This window comes from Syzygium oleosum, unplaced genomic scaffold, assembly GCF_021117445.2.
Source record: "Syzygium oleosum isolate NSW1041296 unplaced genomic scaffold, Sole_v2.1 Sole_v2.07, whole genome shotgun sequence".
In the NCBI taxonomy this organism is placed as follows: Eukaryota; Viridiplantae; Streptophyta; class Magnoliopsida; order Myrtales; family Myrtaceae; genus Syzygium; species Syzygium oleosum.
The window spans coordinates 7,635,534-7,660,411 of NW_026607491.1; the positions used below are offsets into that span (position 1 = coordinate 7,635,534).

Genomic DNA, 24,878 nt, shown 5'->3' on the forward strand with positions numbered 1-24,878 from the left:
GATTAAATATTAACAGTTACATGTTTGATTAAATATTCCTTGCTCGTGATTAATTAATATAAATCACGAAAATCCATATTTTATTATTCTAATTTAAAAATTAAAATTAATATTTTACCAATCGTTATGCATATTAATTAATAACAGATTTCTTTTATATTTTATTTAGAGGAAAAATTATTATGGGAAAGGAATCAGGATTTCCCCCTAGGAGGGGAATGAGGATTCCTATTGGAATGCCATTCCACTTAAAAAAAACAAAAAACCCAAGAAAACAAGGAAGGGGCTTTTTAGCTTAGCTATCTAAAAGCTTTAAGTAATCTCAATCATTTAAGAATTGCTAAACAACCTAATTTCTCAATATTTATCAAGTAAATTGACAAGAACATGTTGAAAGAGAAGCGATTGATATATGAATCTCACTTTTTAAATATCCCATATGAGTTGTCAAATCACCGATATTTAAATAAAAAGAAAATTCAGGAATATATCGAATAAATTAAAAATTCAGGATCGTATTACAAAGAGTTCTTGACATTTCTCTGTGTCATTTTCTTTAGAAGATTGCTCAATCTAGACTCTTAAGAGTAGGAACTGGTTTGAACACGTCATATGCTCAAAAAAAAAAGAAAAAAAAAAGAAAAGAAGAAGAAGGGTTCAATCAAAATAAAATTATAAATTTATAATTTACGTATTGAATTACCTCACTTGCCATCTTTATTCAATTCACTGACGGATGACACAATCACGCCATACTTTTTTTTGGTCAAACAATGATGCCGTATTCAAATGCATTCTTATATTATTATGTTTTAAATGATTTCGTATTACCATTTTCAAATATTTATCTCTTTCGACTTCTCTCACTAACTTTAATTTTGAAAAAAGAAATTCATAAATCAGATACGATCATGAGTTTTAATTTCTTAGCTTAGTATTCCACAATTGGTCAACTACATAAGTTAAATTGGTATTTATCCAGGTTAATTTTCGAATAAGTTATGTCAATTAAATGTATATTACTTAGAGTGAAATTTATTAAACTCCCCAAAATTTTAAGAAAGAAAATGAAAATTAGTTTATCTATTATCCACTCGCAATAAGCTTATAAGTACAGGCGAGAAGTACGTAGACTTTAATTCATCAGGAACATGAAAATAGTGAATAAGGAGATATGGTCTCAAGTTTTAATTTAACCGTCGTAAAGATCGAAAGAAAATGTCATTTGAAGAATTCGAAGTCGAATATGAAAATCCACCTAATCTTGAATTTATAAATAAGCTAATAGCATTCAAACTCTTCTTCTTTTCTTTTTCTCTCATACATCTATTTTAACTAAATAAAGAACTTCAACCCCAAACCGTGGACCATGTCCCTAATTTATAATAATTGATCGGTTAGATTGATCATTCAACATATTTATAACATATCTTCTACATGATTATAGCTCACTATATAACTGCTCCATCATCAACAAGCCTTTTTTTTTTTTTTAAAATTCTTCCATTGACTTGGGAAATTGACTACTTGAGAACTAATTCATTGACCTATCACCTGATAAAGATTTCAAGATGACACTGCCCGAACCAGCTCCATTGTTGACTTTGTCAATTAAGACTTGAATTTTCAACCTTGATCACTTCAGCTTATATAGATAAGATAAGATAACAATGAATTCCTCAGTTGCCTTCTTTTATTGACATGACATTTTTTTTTGCAAAAAGCCCGGACCAACTTTTCCAGCTATTATAATGGGTTTGTATCACAAAATATTTCCAACTGGTATATTCCAGTCAGATTTACCCAAAACAAATTTTTTGTATCACAAAAAATTCCAAACTATTACCCCATGCCAAATATATCATAAACTAATTTTTGATACTAAGAGGTATGACTGGTATACTCCGACCACTGTTGAAGCTACTAAGAGGTATGACTGGTATACTCCGACCACTATTACGCCCTTGGATACTAAGAGGTATGACTGGTATGCTCCGACCACTGTTGAAGATCTTCGATGCCTGTTGGAAACTGATGGGACCAGCGATGCTTCCCTCGTAAAACTAGTCAGTGGAAACACGGGGATGGGTTACTATAAGGAAGTCAAGCGATGGGAGAAGTACATTGATCTCAGGAATATTCCTGAGCTCGCCTTTGTCAAAACGGATGAAACAGGAATTGAATTTGGGACAACTGTGACAATTTCTAAAGCTATTGAAGCATTGAGGAAACTCAGCAAATGTATGTCATCCACAGAAGGTGGAATGATATTCAGAAAAGCTGCTGATCACATGGAGAAGATCGCTTCAGGCTTTATCAGGAACACAGCAAGTCTGGGAGGAAACATAGTGATGGCTCAGAGATTTCATTTCCCTTCAGATATTGCTACTGTACTTCTTGCTGTAGATTCACAGGTGACTGTAATGTCCGGACCCAAGCAAGAAAGGCTCACATAGGAGGAATTTTTGGAAAGGTCTTCGTTGGATTCCGAAAGTGTACTTTTACGTATTAAAATCCCGACTTGGCACTTGAGAAGAAGTACGGCTTCTGAAGCCACGAAAAGACTACTTTTTGAAACATATCGAGCTGCACCACGTCCTCTTGGGAACGCATTGCCCTATTTAAATGCAGCTTTCTTGGCTGAAGTTACTGTTAGTTAGGCTCTTCATGAAATTATGATAAACAATTGTCAGTTAGCTTTCGGTGCTTATGGAACTCAAGATGCTATACGAGCAAGACAGGTCGAGGGAACTTTAACTGGAAAAGTGCTGAGCCTGAGCGTCTTAAGAGAGGCAATTGAAGTAGTTAACGCTACTATTGTGGCAGACTATGGAACAAGGGATCCTACTTACAGTTCAAGCTTGGCTGTCGGCTTTGTTTTTAAGTTCCTTAGCCCACTTGTTGAGTCTAGGGCTAAAACAGACAATAATAGTTTAAATGGTTACAGGAGTGCGATTTCGGCTGGGGAACCCAATCTAACTCGGGACTGTGGGGAGTTTCAAGATAGCCAAATCTCTTCCTTGCTATCATTAGCAAGTCAGGTTGTCGAACTGAATAAAGAGTACTATCCTATTGGAGAGCAAATTAAAAAATCCGAAGCAGCCATTCAGGCTTCTGGGTCGCTCTCTCTCTCTATGGTCCCGTTTGGTTCAGCTTTGGAAAGGGGCTTTCGGCCTCAAAAACCCATTCCCAAAATGCTGAACCGTTTGGTTCAGCTTTTGGCCTAGCATTTGGAATGCCGAAAGCCCAAAGCTGATCCGGACCAGCTTTGGGCTTTCGGCATTCCACAAATACTGATCTTAAAATTTTTGTCCCCAAATTATCCTCACTTATTTTGGCTTATTCCGGTTTTGCCCCCCTTGGTACTATTCATCTTCTTTGTGAGGCGGCCGGCGAAGGAGGCTGGCGAGGGCGGCCGACACCGGATTGGGCCGGCGAGGTCGCATGACCCAGGCGACAGCCGCCTGAGGTCGTGCGACCGCTTAGGCGCCGCCGGCCTGGGTCGCGCGACTCAAGTGGCCGGCGTCGCGCGACCCAGACGACGACAGCCTGGGTCGTGCGACCCTTGCCGAGGGTCGCCTGGCCTCGGGCGACGATCCCCGACGCTAGATCTAGCTCGCCGGCGGCCGTAGGCCTTCGCTGGCTCTGGCAAAGGGTAGGGTAGGGTAGGGTAGGTCTTTTTTTTTTTAATAAAAAAGATAATTCCCAAAGCCCTTTTATAAATTTTTTTTTACCAAACACTACTTAGGTTAAAGTAGTTTTACAAATGATTTCTTACCAAACGCCACTTGCATTTCTTTAAGGAACTTTAACCTAAAGGTATTTGCATTCCCCCAAGTAGCATTTGGAAAGTTGAACCAAACGGGCCCTCTATATATATATTGGAAGTTTAAACAGCAATAATTACTAATGAGACCTTTTGCACCCTTAATTATCAGGTGGAGTTGACTAATTTAGTTATCATATTCAGTTACCAATTGGTCAATCTGTTGCAGCTGTGTAGCACCGGATATCTTTTGGTTAATCATAACACTGATTATTTGATCAACTAGCACTGGCTGGAAAGATTTCTAATATTTCTTGCAAATTACAATTGGAAGAATTATCTAATCTCTTCTTTGTCAGAGTTATTGCTGCAATGTCCTGTTAAATGATAAGCACAATCTCCTATGTAGGTGAAGCTGTGTATGTTGATGACATTCCTTCACCAGCAAATTGCCTGTATGGGGCATTTATATACAGCACCAGGCCTCTTGCATGGGTAAATGGTATCAGAACACCATCTAGTGTACCATCTACTTCTATCTTCTCAATCATTTCCTTTCAAGACATTCCAGATGGTGGACAGAATGTAGGATCAAAAACCATATTTGGTTTGGAACCTCTGTTTGCTGACGAGCTCGCTCACTGTGCCGGTCAGCCTATTGCCTTTGTGGTAATCCAGTTACATATCTAGCAATCACCTCCTTGCTTTTATCGGATATAATGGAATATGGAGTCTTGCATCAGATATAATGGAATATAGAGTCAACTTAACTTAAATTTGTTGCCATTGCTCTCTAGGTAGCCGACACACACAAACATGCTGATATGGCTGTGGACTCTGCAGTGGTTGACTATGATGTGGATAATTTAGAATCACCTATATTGTCTATAGAAGAGGCTGTTGAGAGATCTAGTTTCTTCGAGGTGCCTTCTTTCCTTTACCCCAGTGAAGTTGGGGATTTATCAAAGGGCATGGCTGAAGCTGATAACAAAATTCTTTCTGCAAAGGTACTTCAGTTCAGATATTTATTAATTGTCTTCTTCACCCGCTCCATTGTCGCTAATAGCAAGATTTTGCTTACTGTGGACTCATTTTCCGAAACAAGGTCAATTAATTGCTATATACGCGGATTGAACTGGGATCGCACTACTACTTTTACTTGGAGAACCAGACTGCACTTGCTGTACCGGATGAAGATAACTACATGGTCATCTATAGTTCGATTCAGGGCCCTGAATCTGCACACAACACAATTGCGGCGTGTCTTGGCATTCTTGGACATAATGTTTGTGTTATTACAAGAAGGGTTGGAGGAGGGTTTGGTGGAAAAGCTATAAGGGCCATGGCGGTGAGTGTATAATATGATCATCTCTAATGGTTCTTCTGAGCGGTAACATCTAAGGTTGTTGTTTTATAGTAAAAAAGGAACAGAATCATTAATATAATTATAAACAACACCGAAACAAAGGTAATTTTACATAATTGATGAGGGTCCTGGATTCAAGAGACTTCCCATACTTTTCTACCATAATTTGGAGGATGTTTTTCTCATTTTTCTTTTCCCAAGTCAAGTTAATCTATCTTCTCTTGACAATACTTCCAGCTTTCACTGATGGATGTAGTTAATTTCAAACTAAATAATCATTGCAGTCCTACAACTTGCCTTCAGCAACTAAATCTCTATGGTCAAATTCTATCAATAAATGAGGTTACATTACAAGTCCTTTTCTTTTCTTAATTTTACCTAAATTAAATAATTCTGTGGATTTATTTAATTGTAGCAGTGGAAAAATTCAGTTTACCATTGAGGTTAGAGGACAAGAGATATACATCTACAGCATAGTTTGTTCTGCAAAATATTTTTGCTGATATTGGCATTGCTGTTGGATTTTCTGGGGATCAACACACAATAAGGACTAATTTGAGTTCTGCCAAAATATCTTGCTGATTGGCATTGTTGTAATGTTTGGGTCTTCTGGTGATCAACACACAATAGGGACTAATTTCAGTTCTGCATGTTGGACATTTGTGTAGCATAATTACCTTCATTCGCTCGGTATTTCTTTTTCACTTTTCAGTACTGAAAAAGGAATCAGTATCCAAATTTATCATCGCAACCTGAAACTATGATTTGAATATAAAACATCTCTATGATGCTGATGTTTTATTGTTTGCTTCAGTATCTACTTACATTTCTTTTCTATGTTGGGTTAAAAAAGGGTGCAACTTTTAGCTTTCACTGATCGCTTTTGTAGTGCCACTTCTCTTGTCAAAAAGAAGTTTAAGAAGGGATATGCATATATGTGCAAATTTGCTAGTTGATTTCCTCCTCAATCTCCGCTGGACTATATCTTAGTATGCATTATCTACATTGGGTTACACGTTGTTAGCTCTAGGTATTCTTAGCACTGTAAGGCTTATATCTGATTTATTGTTGATGGATTTATAATGTGTTTAGGTCGCTACGGCATGTGCAGTTGCAGCTCATAAACTGCGACGCCCAGTAAGGACTTATCTCAATTGCAAGACGGATATGATTATGGCAGGAGGACGGCATCCCTTGAAAATAACTTACAGTGTTGGATTCAAGTCCAATGGCAAGATTACAGCCTTACAACTTGACACATTAATAAACGGAGGATAATCCGCTGATATAAGTCCAGTGATGCCATTGAATATGGTTGGTGCTCTAAAAAAGTAACACGACTGGGGTGCGCTATCATTTGACATAAAGGTATGCAAAACAAACCACGCATACAACCACCGCCCGCAGCGTCTGCGTTGGTTCGCGCTCTCTGCCCCTCACGAAGGGTGGGGAGTTCGAATCCCAGCGTAGTTGTTAGGGATTCTTAAGTGTGGCGCCGTGGTGGTGGGTCCTGCGCTAGCGTCACCCCAGGTTTACGTCGCCGGCCGTCGGCTGTACGGCGGTTCCCGAGCCATCAAAAAAAAAAAAAAAACAAACCATACAAGTAAGTCAGTGTTAGAATATTTAAAATATAAATCACAACTTCATCTAACAGCTTAAGTTTTTAGAACAGTTGGCAATAGTCCCACTAAATCTCACATGATATCAGAGTTGGAGATTCTGAGTTCAAATCTTTCCAGGCCCTATTTGCCTCCCCAATTAAATATTTCCAAGCCTAATACTAGGCAAAAAGATCATACTAAGCGTGAGGGGGAGTGTTATAATATTTAAAATATAAACCATATTTTCATCTAACAGCTTAAGTTTTTATAACAATTGGCAGTGGTCCACCAAATCTCACAGTCAGCAATGAGGGCTCCATGAGAGGTTCAAGGTTCATTTATTGCCGAAGCTGTGTTTGAACATGTAGCATCTGGCCTTTCCATGAATATGGATTCTGTAAGAAAAATTAATCTCCACACGCATAGCAGCCTTAGCTTGTTTTATAAGCATGCTGCAGGAGAACCCCAAGAATACACGGTACCTTCAATCTGGACTAAGCTGGCCTTGTCTTCTAATTTAGACCGAAGGATTGAGATGGCAAAAGAGTTCAACAGATGTAGCTTATGGAAGAAAAGGGGCATTTCCCGAGTTCCTATACTGCATGAAGTGTCATTGGTGAAAACCCCTGGTAAGGTGAGCATTTTGAATGATGGATCTATTGTTGTCGAAGTTGGTGGTATTTAGCTTGGCCAAGGGCCGTGGACAAAGGTAAAACAAATGGTAGCATTTGGTCTCAGTTCAGTCCGATGTGATGGAACTACAGAGCTTTTGGACAAAATACGGGCCATTCAAGCTGATACGTTGAGCCTTATTCAAGGGGGTTTTACGGTTGGGAGCACCACGTCTGAAGCAAGTTGTCAAGCTGTTACAGTTTGTTGTGATATTTTGGTTCAAAGACTCTCCACTTAAGAATAGTTTACAGGAACAAATGGGATCTGTTACATGGGAGGTGCTGGTTGGTCAGGTAACTCTATTTGCCAAGAGTTACTCTTTTGCCTCTAATCACTTAGCAGCCCAAATCCATGTACTCGCTTTTACATTCAAGTATGTGTCGATCTCCGACCAAAAAACAAAAGTATGTGTCGATAGATGTCCATTAGATGATGCTGAGTCAATCTCTCTGTTTTATGTGGTTGCTGGCGGGCGTACATGCAATTGATTAACTTATCAGCAAGTACGTATTAGACTCCTGAGTTGGACTCCATGCAATATTTGAACTATGGTGCTGCTGTGAGTGAGGCAAGTTTTCCTCTGACACACAGTATTCGCTTTTAAATTTAATGGATCATATCTTGATGTAAAACCACCTTACCTGGGCAGTGTTCCCTGTAAAGCTGTTAGATACAGTAAGTAGTGGTTCAGAATGAAACATGCTACCCTATTTGCTTGACTGTAGATTTTTCAATGTCGTCTGAATGTGACTGAAATTTTGGCGCCTCAGGTTGAGGTAGATCTTTTGACAGGAGAAACCAGAATCCTCCGGGTAGATATCATCTATGGCCGTGGAAAGAGCCTCAATCCTGCTATTGATCTTGGACAGGTTATGCTGACAGCTTAACCCCGACTGTGCACCTGGCTTTATGTTATCTTGGCTATTGGGGAATTCATTCTATCTGCTGAGATTATGAACTGCAAAATAGGGCAACATCATAGATGAGAGGAACTGAAAGGGAAGTCTAAGAAAAAAGGACAGACCTTTCTGTATTAGCCTTCGGAACATGAACTGCTATGTTGGCATAAAAGCACTTCATTAATATTTAAACCTAGCGTTAACGACTACTGTCATCATGAAAAGGTGCTTGATGCCATTTACCTGTGATTGAAGCATCTTCTATCTGCTTCTGGCTTTAAGTCTATTTCAAATATAATTAACTTGAAATGTGTTCCTCTTATCTAAATTAATAAGGCGCGATTTTTTGATATCAGTCCCTTCAACTAAAATAATATGAAAACTAAGGAATCGGCTAAAACATATTCTAAAGAAAAGGTCACAAGGATCGTTTTAATTCGAATTAACTCTTTTTGCTGACTTCTTTTTGAATCCATTATTGCAGATACAAGGTGCATTTGTTCAGGGACTTGGGTTTTTATGCTAGAGGAGTACCTGACAAATTCAGAAGGTCTGGTTGTGGCAGACGGCACATGGACATACAAAATCCCAACTTTAGACACTATACCAAAAGAATTTAATGTTGAGATCCTTAACAGCGGACATCACCAGAAACGAGTTCTCTCTTCCAAAGGTATAATTGCTTTTCTTCATCTGGCGAGATATTATGCAAAATATCGACGAGTGGTAGTGACTGTTGTCGAAAATTTCTTAAACAGTGGTGATCCGTCGTATAGGACTAGTTGGAATTTGGACTTAGACATCAAAAGGTACTGTTGGTCCTCAACAGAAACTTAGAAATTGAAGGCAGGGCAATGATCCTTCACCAGCTTAGTAGGAGGACATGCACATCAATTTGGCTCTGCATTTTTTTTCCTTTCGTTCTTTTTTGGCATGACACAGGATTGTTGCATTACACTAACCCAGCGAACCTAAATTCTCATGCAGCTTCCGGTGAGCCACCCCTACTTCTAGCCGTGTCAGTTCACCGTGCAGCAAGAGCGGCTATAAAAGAAGCCAGAAAACAGCTCCTTTCTTGGAGCGGTCATGACGAGTCTAATCCGATATTCCAGCTGGCTGTCCCCGCAACAATGCCGGTTGTGAAGGGGCTTTGTGGGCTAAATAGTGTGGAGAGTTACTTGGACTGGAGATTAGGGAAGGAGCGGAAAGTATGAGACCAACCTGACCATCTCCTTCCCTACCACATGTACCAAAAGAAGATAAGTATATTCAGTATACAGTAGATCTCTGAGATAGTACATGGTTTCTTGTAAAGGATGTAATGTAACTTTCTTCTGCCAAAGTGTCTTGTTAGGATTCAGCGCACAAACGCAACGAAATAGTGACTAAATGCGAGAAAGAGAAACCAAGGCACAAGATTTATCCTGAATCATCCTAGAGCTACATCTAGCAAAGTATTCTACTATAATTAGCATCTCTCACATCTCTATTTCAGCGCTTAATCGGAAAGTGAATGCATTACTTTCCCACTTCAACATCGTTGCTGAACAAACTTCCTTGTATCTTGCAAACCCCGTGACCAATTCATTTCACCTAAATCCTAAACTTGTCATTGACTGTCGGGTTAATTATCAGGGATTGTCTAGTTAACATTCCTAATCTTGAAACTAGTAGATAACTCGATCCGGGGAAGGCATGTGACGAAGGAAAAAAACGGCAACATCGTCCGAGAATGCACTTTGAAAAGCTGTGAATCCGAGTTCTTTAATCTGGCAATGGAAAGTGAACAATTTATTAACTAGGGCACGGTTTTAGTAGCCAAAATCATTCTCTAATAGCAAAATTACTAGGACTAATATCATAACGAAAGGCTCTCTTTATGAGCGATATATACTTTCTGCCACTAAATTACTCTTAACGTGACTTTTGTTATAGCCAAGAAACCATGGATAATTATAAATTAGATAAAAGAAGAAAAAATATATTTCGTGATCTTTTTATCTCAAAATCGATTAGTCGGTGTAATAAAATCAAAGACGACTTTTTATAGTTAACGTTCGAATGGATTTTATATTAATTGGAGTTTATTCCACAAAAGAAAGTACATGGCGAGAATGAACACATTATGAGTAAAAACAATCTTACCTATAGTTCTTCTAGTACATATATAAAGCGGAATAAAACAAAATTCTCATGCTGTTTAATAAAAAAAAAATACAGTAACATATTTACCCTAATTTTTTTTTTTGTGATGCCTGAACTTCCAAATTTGTACTCGTGTGATACACTTACCCTCCATTAAAATTCTGTCAATGAGCATCTTAAAAAATCTCTGCTGGACGACGGAAGGCAACCGGTGTTGGCATAGTGCCACTTTGCTTAAGTAAAATAAAAATGACGTCGTTTTGGTTATAATATCATGTAACGTAGTCTTGACGGATGGTAAATGTATCACACAAGTACAAGTTGGCATTTTTTGATGTCACAAACAAAAGTTTATGATAAATGTGTCGTAATGAGCATAATTTGGGGGTTTTTTTTTTATGGTTATTCCCCATATCCATGGATCCGATGGGGGTTTTTATGGGAGTATATAGCTAGATGTGATATAAATCTAAATATATGAGGGATAAATGAAGAGTATTGGAATGTGAAGGTTGTAATGGCTTTTGAGACTAATGTCAATTGAGTCACGAATTTTTTTAATTTTGTGAATATAGTCTTAAATCTTTACGAGAAATTTCAAAGTAGTTCTCCCAATCCATTGCTGCCGAAAATCACTGACGTGGCATTTAGTCATCGCTAGCCATTCTACATGGCAGAATGACGTGGACAACTTGAGGATCATCGTGTCAGTGATTTTCAGCAACAATTGGGCGAAATGACTACATTGAAATAATTCGCTCAAAGATTTGTGACCGAATTGACATCCATATAATAAGTTTTGAACTAAATCGGTAATGTTTCATTTCGAGAATCATGAATCTTCTCTCAAACTTTTTAGTTTTGTTGGAAAAAATTAAACTTTTATTTGAAAAGGAAAAAACTCATAAATTGCATTTTATCTTTAAAAAATAAGTCAAAAAACTGATATTAGGACAGACTTTCTCCTCCGATGCACATGTAATACATGTTCATGAATAAACATGCACATTAAATGCACTCAAAGTCAGCTTTAATATAATATATTTAGCTATAATGACATGATGCAAAATTTAAATAGAAATCTGAATAATTTCCTCTCTTTATTTTGCCAACTCAAACGATTAAGTGGAACGGAGTTATAAATTGCATAACGTGGCATGATTTAACATGTTATAGCCCTCATTCACTGACCAAGAGTTGGGTTGTAATAATATTAGAAGCATTGGCTATGGTTGAAGAAAATAAATCAGAAGTAGAAAGAGCAGGTGAGGATCACGTGACTCACGTGACCAGTGTTCATGAAAGGGAGATGGGTTCGACCTTAATCTGTGGAACTTCTGCAATAAAGAATGACTAGCTAATAGCTATTACCAACATGAATAATGCTAAGATCATCGCCAGATTTGGCATTTGCAGAGCTAGACTTTGAGGGCTCAGTTGACTTAGGATCCATGGACAACTCGGCTCATCGGTAGGGGAGGTGGAAAAGAATAACCAAAACGGGTTTCAAGTTGGTCTCGGAATAAGTTGCAATAAGCTTTTCTTAGTCCTGCGGAAGTGCATAAGAAACGGCCAGAAGGTGGAAGATGCTGGGATATGAGTGCGGCTACTGCAGTTTGAAGCATACTTCAGTCAGTGCATTCTTATCGTGCGTAGAGCTTACCATAAGGAGGAGAAGTGATCAGAAACATGATGTGCCTTGACAAGTAGCAAAAGATTTAATGATCATATCAGTTCCTAGCGGTAAGATTCGTAATGGGTATTGTTATAATTATTCCTAGGAAAATTGGGACATGTTTTTTTTTGGAGGGGGTCAAAGTTTGGGACATGTGAGAGAGTGAGAGAGAAGCAAACGAGAAGCCCGGGACTTCTCTATTTAAACCCTCACCTCGTGGCTTCTAGTTCACAGTGTAGAGAAAGTTCTCCCAGCTAGTAAGTTCAACACGCAATCACGTGCTTCCCATTTCATGCCTTTGTCTCTTACCTCTTATTTTGATCCACATACTTTCGCCACTTGAAATCTGGAAATGGACGCCAGTTAAACTAAGCTTGATCGTGTTCCAAAAACCTATATTAATCCAGACACTAAGCATAAGAAAACTTCTTGAATTTGTACACGCATTTTAATGAACGCAAAGTGATCACTATGAAATTTGTTGGAAGAGGGGAAAAGACCAGTCTATTTACCTTGATGAGACGTGATTGCGATCATGACCACGATCCGCCAAAAATAGAGCAAGAGAGGGTGGCGTCGAGCGAGAGGGATGGGACTTAGGCGATATGACTTAGGTGAGATTTACCTTGGTGAGAGGGTGGCGTCAGGGCGAGAGGGCGGCATCGAGGTGAGAGGGCGTGATTGAGAGTGAGCGTCGTGAGCATCAAGCGAGGCTGTGAGAGGCGTGAGAGTGAGCGACCGAGCATCATGATTGTAAGTGTGGCCGATAGATTTGCGATGCTCAATCTATCTGTTAGGGTTTGTGTCTTGTGAGCGAGAGGCCGCATTAGGGTTTGTAAACAATTTTTAGGTTTGTAAATATAAATAAATAAAAAGAACAAAAATATTTGGTCCAAGTAGTTTGGATGGGTAATTGCCCAAAACCGATTCGGTTCGGTTCGGTTCGGTTCGGTTTAGGGAGTTTTTGATTTGGGCGGTTCCTTTTGATCATTCATATCACATATACCCCTAAATCAATATTTGTGTCACAAAAAATCTAAAATCTAACCATTGGTTATCCATGCCACATTTACTTGCAAATTAATTTTCTTATTACAAAAAATCATGATTTTTTGGGCAAATATGCCACGGGCATGCCAATTTGTAGTAAATGTGGCACGGGTGTATTGGTTTGAGATTTTCTGTAACACGAAAATTAGTTTGGATAAATATGGTATGCGTGTACTATTTCGGGAATTTTTCTGATGCGAAAATGAGTTTGGGGTAAATGTAAGAGAAAAAATTATAAAAAATAAAAAATTATGTTCATTGTGACACATTTACTCTAAAATTTCTTTTGCGACATAAAATATATTTACTATAATACATTTACCTTAAACTTTCTCTTCTAACATCAAAAACTCTAAACTTGTACCCACGTGACACATTTATCATCCATAAAGATTCAGTCAGATGATTTTTTTTAACTAAAATGACATTGTTTTTGTTTCACTTTAAGTAGCGTAGGCTCTATTGTCAATATAGTTTGTTTTCCGCCATCCATGAACGTAGATTTTTAACGGTAAATGTATTCAACGTATATAAGTTCGGGATTTTTGATGTTACAAATTTTTTTTTAGGATAAATACGTTAGAATAGGCATAATTTAGATTTTTTGAAGACTTATTCGCTAAACGTGGTATAATCGTACGTGTTTCAGATTTTTTTTTTTTTTGACATTAGCTGTACTACGATTGCACTTTTTATGCCATTCGACGGTTGAGATTATCCCACTAATAAAGTAACTTTTCTTTGTTGACTAGTATCATCCGAAGATTTGACGGTCGATGGTGCATCAAGGTATTATGTTGTGCTGCAGAGCAGTGCCGCAGGAAATTGCCGTCTGGCCTGCCACGTGTCTTCGCAGCCTTTCTTGGTTCGCTGTCATTTTTCAATGTTCCGCTCGCTCACTCAAACTCATGCGCACGTCCTCCGAAAGAAAGTCAAAGAAGAGGAGACAACTTCAGCTTTGCGACCGATCTGCAGCACCTTTTGCAAGTTTCCCTTCTTATCAACGCGGGTTAAAGATAGGAAGGATTCCTAGGACGGCGCGTCATCTTTTTTGGCAGCTTCTGTGGCGGCTCGGGGTCCTGCCTTGATGAAGATAAACAAAGTCAACAAGAAACGGTGAGCACTGAAGCTTGTGGTTGCAGAGTCCGCAGTGGCCCCCCTCGCGAGATGGAGGGGAGAGAGGCCGAGCCCGCCGACGGGGTTCTCGTGTTCGCTGTCAACGGGGAGAGGTTCGAGGTCTCGGGCATCGACCCCTCCACCACTCTGCTCGAGTTCCTCCGCACTCGGACTCGGTTCAAGAGCGTCAAGCTCGGTTGCGGTGAAGGTGAGCCTCCGATTCGAGTGTCTATGCTTTCGTTTGTTCAGTGAGCTAGAGCTCGTTCGCGTGTTGGTGGGTTTTTAGTTATATTGGGAGGGCTCGTTGTTTTGCTGGTTCGGTCTGTGTTCTGAGATTGAAGTGGTTAGTGGAGACAATATGTGTTGTGTGTTCGGGTGCTTCCTCTCTAGTCTCTACTTTTGTTGCTTATTGAATTTCTCCGGATGTCATTTGGTTCCGGAGGCAAAATTTATATTGGAGCTCACAGCATCGGAGTCTTTACATGTTCTTTTTCTTTATTTTGGTATGTGGTATTGTTATGAAGAGTATTGCATCACCAAGTATGATGGACACGAGCTTTTACAATTTTGGGTTTTGCAGGTGGCTGTGGTGCTTGTGTTGTCCTCTTGTCCAGATATGATCCTGTGCTTGACCGAGTTGAGGACATCACTGCAAGTTCATGTCTCACCCTGCTATGTAGTGTAAATAGATGCTCTATTACAACTACTGAAGGGCTTGGGAACAGCAAAGACGGGTTCCACCCGATCCACCAAAGGTTCTCCGGCTTCCACGCCTCTCAGTGTGGCTTCTGCACCCCTGGGATGTGTATGTCGCTCTACGGTGCGCTGGTCAATGCCGAGAAGACGGACAGGCCTGAGCCTTCTCCAGGATTCTCCAAACTGTCCGTCTTTGAGTCTGAGAAGGCTATCGCAGGAAATCTTTGCCGCTGTACCGGGTATCGGCCTATAGCTGATGCTTGCAAAAGTTTTGCGGCTGATGTCGATTTGGAAGATTTGGGACTCAATTCTTTTTGGAGAAAGGGGGATAGTGAGGAGTTCAAGATGAGTAGGTTACCTCCGTATTGCCGCAAAGATGAGAAATGCACGTTTCCCAAGTTTCTGAAGAAAGAAATAAAGTCTTCTGCGGTCTTGGATGCTAAGAGGTATGACTGGTATACTCCGACCACTGTTGAAGATCTTCGATGCCTGTTGGAAACTGATGGCACCAGCGATGCTTCCCTTGTAAAACTAGTCAGTGGAAACACGGGGATGGGTTACTATAAGGAAGTCAAGCGATGGGAGAAGTACATTGATCTCAGGAATATTCCTGAGCTCGCCATTGTCAAAATAGATGAAACAGGAATTGAATTTGGGACAACTGTGACAATTTCTAAGGCTATTGAAGCATTGAGGGAACACAGCAAGTGTATGCCATCCACAGAGGGTGGAATGATATTCAGAAAAACTGCTGATCACATGGAGAAAATCGCTTCAGGCTTTATCAGGAACACAGCTAGTCTGGGAGGAAATTTAGTGATGGCGCAGAGATTTCATTTCCCTTCAGATATTGCTACTGTACTTCTCGCTGTAGATTCACAGGTGACTGTAATGTCCGGACCCAAGCAAGAAAGGCTTACATTGGAGGACTTTTTAGAAAGGTCTCCGTTGGATTCCAAAAGTGTACTTTTAAGTATTAAAATCCCAACTTGGCACTTGAGAAAAAGTAAGGCTTCTGAAGCCATGAAAAGACTACTTTTTGAAACATATCGAGCTGCACCGCGACCTCTTGGGAATGCATTGCCCTATTTAAATGCAGCTTTCTTGGCTGAAGTTACTGTTAGTGAGGCTCTTCATGAAATTTTCATAAACAATTGTCAGTTAGCTTTTGGTGCTTATGGGACTCAACACGCTATACGAGCAAGAAAGGTCGAGGAAACTTTAACTGGAAAAGTGCTGAGCCTGAGTGTATTAAGAGAGGCAATTGAAGTAGTTAAAGCTACTATTGTGGCAGACTATGGAACAAGGGATCCTGCTTACAGGTCAAGCTTGGCTGTTGGCTTTGTTTTTAAGTTCCTTAGCCCCCTTGTTGAGTCTAGGGCTAAAACAGTCAATAATGGTTTACATGGTTACAAGAGTGCGATTTCGGCTGGGGAACCCAATCTAACTCAGGAACACGGGGAGTTTCCACATAGCCAAATCTCTTCCTTGCTATCATCAGCAAGTCAGGTTGTCGAACTGAATAAAGATTACTATCCTGTTGGAGAGCCAATTAAAAAATCCGAAGCAGCCATTCAGGCTTCTGGTTCGTTCTTTCTCTCTCTCTCTCTCACTATATTGGAAGTTTAAACAGCAATAATTACCAACGAGAGCTTTTGCACCCTTAATTATCAGGTGGAGTTGACTCATTTAGTTTTTATATTCAGTTGCCAATTAATCAATCTTTTTCAGCAGTGTAGCACCGGATATCTTTTGGTTAATCATACCACTGATTATTTGATCAACTAGCACTGTCTGGAAAGATTTCTAATATTTCTTACAAATGGAAGAATTATCTAATCTCTTCATTCTCAGAATTATTGCTGCAATCTTCCTGTTAAAAGATAAGCACAATCTCCTATGTAGGTGAAGCTGTGTATGTTGATGATATTCCTTCACCAGCAAATTGCCTATACGGGGCATTCATATACAGCACCAGGCCTCTTGCACGGATAAAGGGTATCAGAATACCATCTAGTGTACCATCTAATTCTGTCTACTCAATCATTTCCTTTCAAGACATTCCAGATGGTGGACAGAATGTAGGATCAAGTACCATATTTGGTTTCGAACCTTTGTTTGCTGACGAGCTCGCTCACTGTGCCGGTCAGCCTATTGCCTTAGTGGTAAACCAGTTACTTATCTTGCAATCACCTCCTTGCTTTCATCAGATATAATGGAATGTGGATTCAACTAAACTTATATTTGTTGCGATTGCTCTGCAGGTAGCCGACACACAGAAACATGCTGATATGGCTGCAGACTCTGCAGTGGTTGACTATGATGTGGATAGTTTAGAAACACCCATTTTATCGTTAGAAGAGGCTGTTGAGAGATCTAGTTTCTTTGAGGTGCCTTCTTTCCTTTACCCCAGTGAAGTTGCGGATTTATCAAAGGGAATGGCTGAAGCGGATAACAAAATTCTTTCTGCAAAGGTACTTCAGTTCAGATATTTAGCCATTGTCTTCTTCACTTGTTCCATCGTTGCTATTAGCAAGATTTTCTTACAGGGGACTCATTTTTTGAAACTAGGTCAATTAATTGCTATATATGCAGATTGAACTGGGATCACAGTACTACTTTTACATGGAGAACCAGACTGCACTAGCTGTACCGGATGAAGATAACTGCATGGTCGTCTATAGTTCGAGTCAGTGCCCTGAATATGCACACAACACAATTGCAAGGTGTCTTGGCATTCTTGGACATAATGTTCGTGTTATTACGAGAAGGGTTGGAGGAGGGTTTGGTGGAAAAGCTATAAGGGCCATGCCGGTGAGTGTATAATATAATCATCTCTATTTGGTACTTCTGCATGGTAACATGTAAGGTTTATGTTTTATAGTAAAAGAGGAACAGAATCATTGCATAATTGAAGAGGGTCCTGGATTCAAGAGACTTCGCATACTTTTCTACCATAATTTGGAGGATGTTGTTCTCTTTTTTCTTCTCCCAAGTCAAGTTAATCTGTCTTCTCTTGACAATGCTCCCAGCTTTCACTTATGGGTGTAGATAATTTCAAACTAAATAACCATTGCAGTCCTAAAACTTGCCTTTAGCGATCAATTCTCTTTGGTAGAACTCTATCAATAAATGAGGTTACATTACAAGTCCTTATCTGTACTTATTTTACCTAAATTAAATAATGCCGTGGATTTATTTATTTGCAGTAGTAAAAAAATTCAGTTTACCATCGAGGTTAGAGGACAAGAGATATACATCTATGGCATGGTTTTTCTGCAAAATATTTTGTCGATATTGGCATTGCTGTTGGATTTTCTGGGGATTGACACACAAAGGACTAATTTCATTTCTGCTAAAATATCTTGCTGATTTTGGCATTGCTGTAATCTTTGGGTCTTCTGGTGATCAACACACAACGCGTACTAATTTTAGTTCTACGTGTTGGACATTTGTGTAGCATAAGTACCTTCATTTGTTTGATATTTCTTTTTCACTTTTCAGCACTAAAAAAGGAATCAGTATCCAAATTTATCATTGCAACCTGAAACTATGATTTGAGTTAGAAACATCTCTATGATGCTGATGTTTTGTTGTTTGCTTCTACAGTATCTGCTTACATTTCTTTTCCATGTCGAGTTAAAAAAAGTCCTACTTTTAGCTTTCACTGATCGCTTTTGTAGTACCACTTCTTTTATCCAAAAGAAGTTCAAGCAGGGATATACATATATGTGCAAATTTGCTAGTTGATTTCCTCCTAAATCTCTGCTGGACTATATCTTACTCTACATTAGCTACATTTGGTTACATGTTGTTAGCTCTAGGTATGGGGTCTTAGCACTGTAAGGCTTATATTTGATTTATTGTTGATGGATCTATGATGTTTTTAGGTCGCTACCGCATGTGCACTTGCAGCTCATAAACTGCGGCGCCCGGTAAGGACTTATCTCAACCGCAAAACAGATATGATTATGGCAGGAGGACGGCATCCCATGAAAATAACTTACAGTGTTGGATTCAAGTCCAATGGCAAGATTACAGCCTTACGACTTGACATATTACTAAATGGAGGATTATCTACTGATATAAGTGTAGTGATGCCACTGCATATGGTTGATGCTATTAAAAAGTACGACTGGGGTGCTCTATCATTTGATATAAAGGTATGCAAAACAAACCATACAAGTAAGTCAGCAATGAGGGCTCCAGGAGAGGTTCAAGGGACATTTATTGCCGAAGCCGTGATTGAGCATGTAGCATCTACCCTTTCCATGAATGTAGATTCTGTGAGAAACATTAATCTCCACACTCATAGCAGCCTTAGCTTGTTTTATAAGCATGCTGCGGGAGAACCCCAAGAATACACATTACATTCAATCTGGACTAAGCTGGCCTTGTCTTCTAATCTAGACCAAAGGATTGAGATGGTAAAAGAGTTCAACAGAAGTAGCTTATGGAAGAAAAGGGGCATTTCCCGAGTACCTATAGTGCATGAAGTGGCATTGAGAGCAACCCCTGGTAAGGTGAGCATTTTAAATGATGGATCTATTGTTGTTGAAGTTGGTGGAATTGAGATTGGCCAAGGGCTGTGGACAAAGGTAAAACAGATGGTAGCATTTGCGCTTAGTTCAGTCCAATGTGATGGAACTACAGAGCTCTCGGAAAAAATACGAGTCATTCAAGCTGATACGTTGAGCCTTATTCAAGGCGGTTTTACAGCTGGAAGCACCACGTCTGAAGCAAGCTGTCAAGCTGTTAGAATTTGTTGTGATATTTTGGCTCAAAGACTCTCGCCACTTAAAAATAGTTTACAGGAACAAATGGGATCTGTTACATGGGAGGTTTTGGTTGGTCAGGTAACTCTATTTGCTAATAGTTACTCTTTTACCTCTAATCACTTAGCAGCCCAAATCTGTGTACTCCCTTTTACATTCAAGTATTGTCAATCAACATGTCCATTTTATGGTGCTGAGTCAACCTCTCTGTTTTATGTGGTTACTTGCAGGCGTACAACCAATCTATTAACTTATCAGCAAGTACGTATTATGCTCCTGAGATGGACTCCATGCAATATCTGAACTACGGTGCTGCTGTGAGCGAGGCAAGTTGTCTGCTGACACGCAGTATTTTCTGTTCAATTTAATGGATCATATCTTGATGTAAAACCACCTTACCTGGGCAGTGTTTCTTGTAAAGCCGTTAGACATAATATGTAGTGTTTCAGAATGAAGCATACTACCCTATTTGCTTGACTGTAGATTTTCAATGTCGTCTGAATGTGACTGAAATTTTGGCGCCTCAGGTTGAGGTAGATCTTCTGACAGGAGAAACCAGAATCCTTCGGGTAGATATCATCTATGACTGTGGAAAGAGCCTCAATCCTGCTATTGATCTTGGACAGGTTATGCTAACAGCTTAAACCTGATAGTGCATCTGGCTTTATGTTATCTTGGCTATTGGGAAATTCATTCTACCTGCTGAGATTATGAACTGCAAAGTAGGACATCATAGATGAGAGGAACTGAAAGGGGAGTCTAAGAAAAAAGGACAGACTTAGTCTTTGGAACATGAATTGCTATATTGGCATAAAAGCACTTCATTAATATTTAAACCTATTGTTAACGCTTATTGTCATCATGAAGAGGTGCTTGATGCCATTGACCTGTGATTAAAGCATCTTCTATCTGCTTCAGGCTTTAAATCTATTTCAAATAGAATTAACATGACATGTGTTCGTCTTTATCTTAATTAATAAGGTGCAATTTTTTGATATCAGTCCCTTCAACTCAAATAATAAAAAAACCAAGGACATCAGCTAAAACATATTCTGAAGAAAAGGTCACAAGGATTGTTTTAATTCGAATTAACTCTTTTTGCTGACTCTTTTTTTGAATTCATTATTGCAGATAGAAGGTGCATTTGTTCAGGGACTTGGGTTTTTTATGCTTGAGGAGTACCTGACAAATTCAGAAGGTCTGGTGGTGGCAGACGGCACATGGACATACAAAATCCCAACTTTAGACACTATACCAAAAGAATTTAATGTTGAGATCCTTAATAGCGGGCATCACCAGAAACGAGTTCTCTCTTCCAAAGGTATAATTGCTTTTCTTCATCTAGCAAGAAGTATGCAAAATATCGACGAGTGGTAGTGACTGTGTCGAAAGTTTCGTAAACGGTGGCGATCTGTCCGCTGAGTATAGGACCGTTATCTAGTTGGACTTAGGCATGAAAAGGTACTGTTGGTCCGCAACAGAAACTTACAAAATGAAGGCAGGGCAATGATCCTTCACCAGCTTAGTTGTTGGACATGTAAATCAATTTGTTGGATTATTGCATTAGACTAACCCAGCCGAACTTGAATTCTCATGCAGCTTCCGGTGAGCCACCCTTACTTCTGGCCGTGTCGATTCACTGTGCGGCAAGAGCGGCTATAAAAGAAGCCAGAGAACAGCTCCTTTCTTGGAGCGGTCATGACGAGTCTAATCCGATATTCCAGCTGGGTGTCCCCGCAACAATGCCGGTTGTAAAGGGGCTTTGTGGGCTAAATGGTGTGGAGAGTTACTTGGACTGGAGATTGGGGAAGGAGCAGAAAGTATGAGACCAACCTGACCATCTCCTTCCCTACCACATGTACCAAAAGAAGACAGAGTATACTCGTTACACAGCATATCTCTGAGACAGTAGATGGTTTCTTCTGAAGGGTGCAACTAACTTTCATCTCCTGAAGCGATTCTTGAAGAATCCTTCACAGGGAGGATGCTCAATAGTAAGTCGCCACGTGATGGAACTCCTTTGAATATACGACGGAAGAAGAAAGTCTGGTTTCGATTCGCTGCTGCAGGAGTCGGGTAGTTGTCGAGAGATCGCACTTTGCGCATGGAAAAGTCGCCACTGTGTATACGTCTGCCGGGCGACTTTCGTTCTTCAACGGGGCATTGACCTTTCTCATTGTATTATTCGCTTCACTAGTCTCCATAGATGCAAGGAGAATGCGAGGATAAGTTTTCCAATGAAATTGATACTTTTCTTTTTGCTCAACAAAACACGTTGCACAAACATTTTGCGGTGGTTAATCGAATTGATAAGGCGATTGAGCTTTCGCGTTTCAAGAAACATAGAATTTTATGAGAGCAAAATTTCGGTGATTGTCGCCCATATATCTTTTCCGGGCGATCTTTCTTATTTTTGTTTTCTGCACGACTTTTTGCAAGGAATCTCTTGGTAAACACGAAATTGGTTCGACCAAAAAAAAAAAAACACGAAATTGGTAAATAATAGGAGGAATCAAGCTATAAAATCACGTCTCCCGTTATATGTCTTATTGCAAGGAGCTTGAGAGGCCAAAATTTGGGGAGACGATGTCTCATCGTTCAGATATCTTTTTTGGGCAATTTTTTTTTTCTTTTTCAAATGAGATTCTATCCCTTTTTAGTTTTTTAATCTAATTTGAATAAGATTTGGAGAAAAAAAAAAGTCAAATAGGAGAGAGAAAATAATTAAAAAATGCCACATCGATATTTTCCGTTTGTTAAATTGACGTGTTAACGGAAGTACTTGATTGAATCAATTTGACAATATTTAAGACTTGATTGCACTTTTTGAAAGTTTTAGGACTCAATTGCACTTTTATAACAAGTTTTAAGACTTCTATAGTGCATCGCACTTCTTGAAAATTTTATGACTCGATTACACTTTTGCGACAAGTTTTAAGGCTTCTAATGTATTTGTTCCAAAAATCTAATGGTAGAACTAAATTTTGATAATTATTCAATCAGTCTTAAACCTATTGATACGAATGTTAATTCAATCATAAACTTCTAATTGTGTGAAGGTAGTCTTGAACCCTTTTATGAAATTCCAAAGCAGTCATTCCAATCAATTGCCGTCGAAAATCGTTGACGTGGCATCCAGTCATCTCCAGCTGTCCTACATAACACAATGATGTGGACAACTCGTGGATTGCCACGTCAGCAATTTCCGGTGGCAATTGGCCGAATGGCCTAGATTAGAATTTTGCTCAAAGATTTAGGCTACATTGGTAGAATTAAAAAAGTTTAAGAATAAATTGACATCCTTACAATGGGTTTAGAGCTAAATTGGTAATGTTTCCTATCGAGAATCAAAGGATCTTTTCTTAAACATTTTAGTTTTGTTGGAAAAGTTTAAACTTTTATTTGAAAAAGGAAAAGACTCATAAATTGCGTTGGTATTTGTCTTTAAAATATAATTAAAAAAACTGATATTAGGACAAACTTTCTCCTCCGATGCATAACAATACATATGTTGTAGTATAGATTTGGATATCTATATAAAAATTAAGGATTCAAAGGTTTTTTTAATTAAATTTATCTAGGTAGAAAAGAGATATTCTCCTCCTATGCGCATGTAATACATGTTCATTAAAAAAACATGCACATTAAATGCACTCAAAGTCAGCTTTAATATAATATATTAAATTGGATTAGACTACATATTACGAGACACCATTATTAACAATTTTTTTTAAGAATATAAGACTGCGCATGGCAACCATTCTGTACCAAGGAACAGATTCTGGTCAGAAATGATTCTTTTTTATTTTGTGCCCGGGAACAATTTCTAAACATTTGAAGGCGTTTGGTAACTGCCAAAAATTTCTATTCTTAGAATAGAAAAAGAACAGAAATGTGTTTGGTAACTACACAAAATTTCTTTTTATTAATAATATTTTAATAATATTTTGAATTTTTTAATATTTTTTTCCTTGGCCATGGCCAGCGAGGGCGTCACTGCCCTCGCCGCCGGCCTCGCCGGTCGCGACGGTGAGGTCGGCCTCGCCATGGTTGGGCGAGGCTTGACCTCGCCCAGATTTGGCAAGGCCGACCTCGCCGTCGCCACCCCCCCCGCGACGGCAAGGTCGGCCTCGCCTTGGCCGGGCGAGGCTCGACCTCACCTTGGCCGGGCGAGGCTCGACCTCGCCCAGATCTGGCGAGGCCAACCTTGCCGTCGTCGTCCCTGGCGACGGCGAGGTCGACCTCGCCAGATCACGGTGAGGTCGAGCCTTGCCCGGCCAAGGCAAGGCCGACCTCACCGTCGCCACCCCCCGTGACGGCGAGGTCGGCCCCGCCATGGCCGGGCGAGGCTCGACCTCGCCCAGATCTGGTGAGGCCGACCTCACCCAGATCTGGCAAGGCCGACCTCACCCAGATCTGGCAAGGCCGACCTCACCGTCGTCGGGGGCGGCGAGGGCCGACCTGGCCGTCGCCGGGGGCGGCGAGGGCCACCCTCACCGGCCCTGGTTGGTCGTCGGTGGACGGTCGCCAGTGGCCGATGACCGGCGGCGGGCCAGCAGTGGGCCGAGAAGAAGATGAAGAACAAATAAAAAAGAAAGATGAAAATCAAGAAAAATCAGTTCCGAAAAAATTGTTCCAGATTCAAGAAGCTACTTTTTTTTGCTTCTTGATTCTGTTGCAAAACTGATTCTGGGATCAATTTTATGCAAAATTGTGCCCGGGCACAAAAATTTTAACAAACGGATTTTTGTTCCCATACTGATTCTGGGAACAAAAGAACAGAAATTTTCACTATTTGGCGCATTGCCAAATGGGCCCTAAAAATGTATAATACGCGGAGCCACTTTTCATCCGCTAATTATAATACAAGAAAAGCTACAATTGCACTATATGCACATGCATAATTACAAAACGTGCATGTGGTGATGATATGATACAATTTTATGCTATGAGAGCATCAGAACGGGCCCTTGTGAAGAGAAACAATGTCTCTTTTCTTAATGTGTTCGTAAGTGATGAATAGCAGAAAAATTAGAAGTTGTTAAAGAGACTAAGCTCACATACGTCTTTTTTTTAGTTTTTTTTTGGGTCGAAAAACTCTTTAAGTACTTTCTTCG

At 39.7% G+C, this 24,878-nt stretch overlaps 1 protein-coding gene and 1 pseudogene across 1 annotated transcript; both read left to right on the top strand.

Annotated features, from left to right (window-relative positions):
- The first annotated feature begins 1,751 nt into the window (after positions 1-1,751).
- Positions 1,752-9,562, top strand: LOC115678508 (abscisic-aldehyde oxidase-like; annotated as a pseudogene).
- Positions 9,563-14,091: 4,529 nt separating this feature from the next.
- LOC115674212 (abscisic-aldehyde oxidase-like) lies at positions 14,092-22,032 on the top strand. Its single transcript, XM_030596562.2, has 10 exons — positions 14,092-14,498; positions 14,871-16,571; positions 16,892-17,151; positions 17,251-17,460; positions 17,582-17,800; positions 18,877-19,842; positions 19,992-20,087; positions 20,289-20,387; positions 20,893-21,082; positions 21,361-22,032. Exons 1-10 carry the CDS (start codon positions 14,342-14,344, stop codon positions 21,585-21,587), a joined length of 4,125 nt encoding a protein of 1,374 aa, XP_030452422.1. The 5' UTR covers positions 14,092-14,341; the 3' UTR covers positions 21,588-22,032.
- Positions 22,033-24,878: the final 2,846 nt, after the last annotated feature.